Source organism: Buceros rhinoceros, unplaced genomic scaffold (assembly GCF_000710305.1).
Source record: "Buceros rhinoceros silvestris isolate BGI_N320 unplaced genomic scaffold, ASM71030v1 scaffold37750, whole genome shotgun sequence".
Lineage (NCBI taxonomy): Eukaryota > Metazoa > Chordata > Aves > Bucerotiformes > Bucerotidae > Buceros > Buceros rhinoceros.
In genome coordinates, this window is record NW_010389958.1 from 521 (window position 1) to 2,050 (window position 1,530).

Below are 1,530 nucleotides of genomic sequence, written 5' to 3' on the forward strand. Positions count from 1 at the left end.
GGGAGTCGCTGTCATTTCTCCCAAACAGCATAACCTGGCGTGTGCTGAAATCGAGATCTTGTCCTCATGGGCTGCAGGGGCTGGCTTTTGTGGTAAAGGGATGACCGATCGCTGTAGGGTTCGCTGGCCACCAGGCTACACACCAGCTATTTTTTTAGCAGGACGTTTTTTCAGTGTGTTTTCAGTTTTTTCATCAGTATTGTATTTAGTGATTTGTACAACAGGAACTTAATTTCTAAATGGGGTATCTGTGTACTAGTGTAATAGAAATAATGAAAGAGCAGCAGGTTAAAGTGTTTATTGCAATCCTAGGTGTTAAAGTACGGAAGGACAAGACACAGCTGACAGTCAGTGTGAAGGGATTTGTGAAGAAGCTCGAGAATATTTCAGATGATGAAACTCAGGAGATCCTGGAAGAAAAGAACTACGTTGCTGCTCTTGGAATATGTGCCCAAGGTATTAGCAGGGGAAAAATCTAACAGAGCTGAGATCAGGATATTCTTGCAGTGTCAAGATTGTACAATGTTGATGAAATTGCTTTTGAGGGCTGATCAGCTCTGGCTGTGCTTGTGATAACAGGTAGAGGGGAGGCTCATGATTCTAGGATTGTTATTATGATATTTATTTTGTAAATATAAATATGAGTCCTATGAGCCAAATAATAAAATGTTTCGTTCTGTCTTCCTTGAGTTGGGAATATACCAAGTGCTTTTTAAGTTGCTACAAGTAACATTTCTTTTCAGATCCAATGGGAAATGGCTCAAGTGTAAGTGGTGGTGAAGTTTACTCATTCCAGACTCCCAAACGCTCCAGCAAAATGTCAGAGCTGGGTATGTTTTCATCTTTCTTCTTTCATTCTTGCTCTGGCTATGGTCCTTGCTGGAGTTCTCTGTTAATGTGATTTGCGACTTATGTCTATTCAGAAGATATGTTTGCAGTATTTCAATAGCTTTTATCTGGCTTTGAATCACTCTTCCTCAGAAACAAAAGTACGAAGGACTAGGACAAAGCAAAGGCATGGTGAGGATAAGAAGTACAGGCAATAAACACATAAGAAACAGTAGAAGTTTCTTAATGCTGAGAGAAAAAAATGGTGTGCTTCCTGAAATAGCTAGGAAATGAATACCTAGAGACTGTTTCAGGTGTATGGCTCCATGGCTGACCAGCCAGAGCTGGGAGTTTTGTACCTTACATGAGAAACTTCTTTGCTGTCCTCTTTTTCCTACAGCCTCTGAATTAGCCCAGACACCAGGACAGAGCGTTGCACCTGATCAATCCGAGAGCCTTGAGAAGACAGACAAAACACCTCAAAGCAGCAGTAAGTCCAGTGATGCTTTGGGGAACTGAAGCCGAGCAAATGGGGGTTACGTTTCTATTTGGGTGGTGTAGCGCATGCTTGAGTGCCAGCTTCCATCATGCTTGAGTATTCTAGTCAGCTTAACACTGCAGACTGAACTGCTTGGTGCGCATGGCCTCTGGTTCACCCGGGTGTCAGATCCTTTTTTTTTTTCTTCCCCTGCTGGTGTAGGG

At 42.5% G+C, this 1,530-nt stretch overlaps 1 protein-coding gene across 1 annotated transcript in view; it reads left to right on the plus strand.

The window, feature by feature from the left end:
• Positions 1-259: 259 nt before the first annotated feature.
• ORC2 (origin recognition complex, subunit 2) overlaps positions 260-1,530 on the plus strand; it is a gene marked incomplete at its 5' end in the record, with an annotated part of 13,723 nt that continues 12,452 nt past the window's right edge. The window contains 3 exons of the mRNA XM_010135749.1: positions 260-456; positions 744-830; positions 1,229-1,318. Coding sequence (XP_010134051.1) covers positions 260-456; positions 744-830; positions 1,229-1,318 — 374 coding nt within the window. The remainder of the gene's footprint in view (positions 457-743; positions 831-1,228; positions 1,319-1,530) is intronic.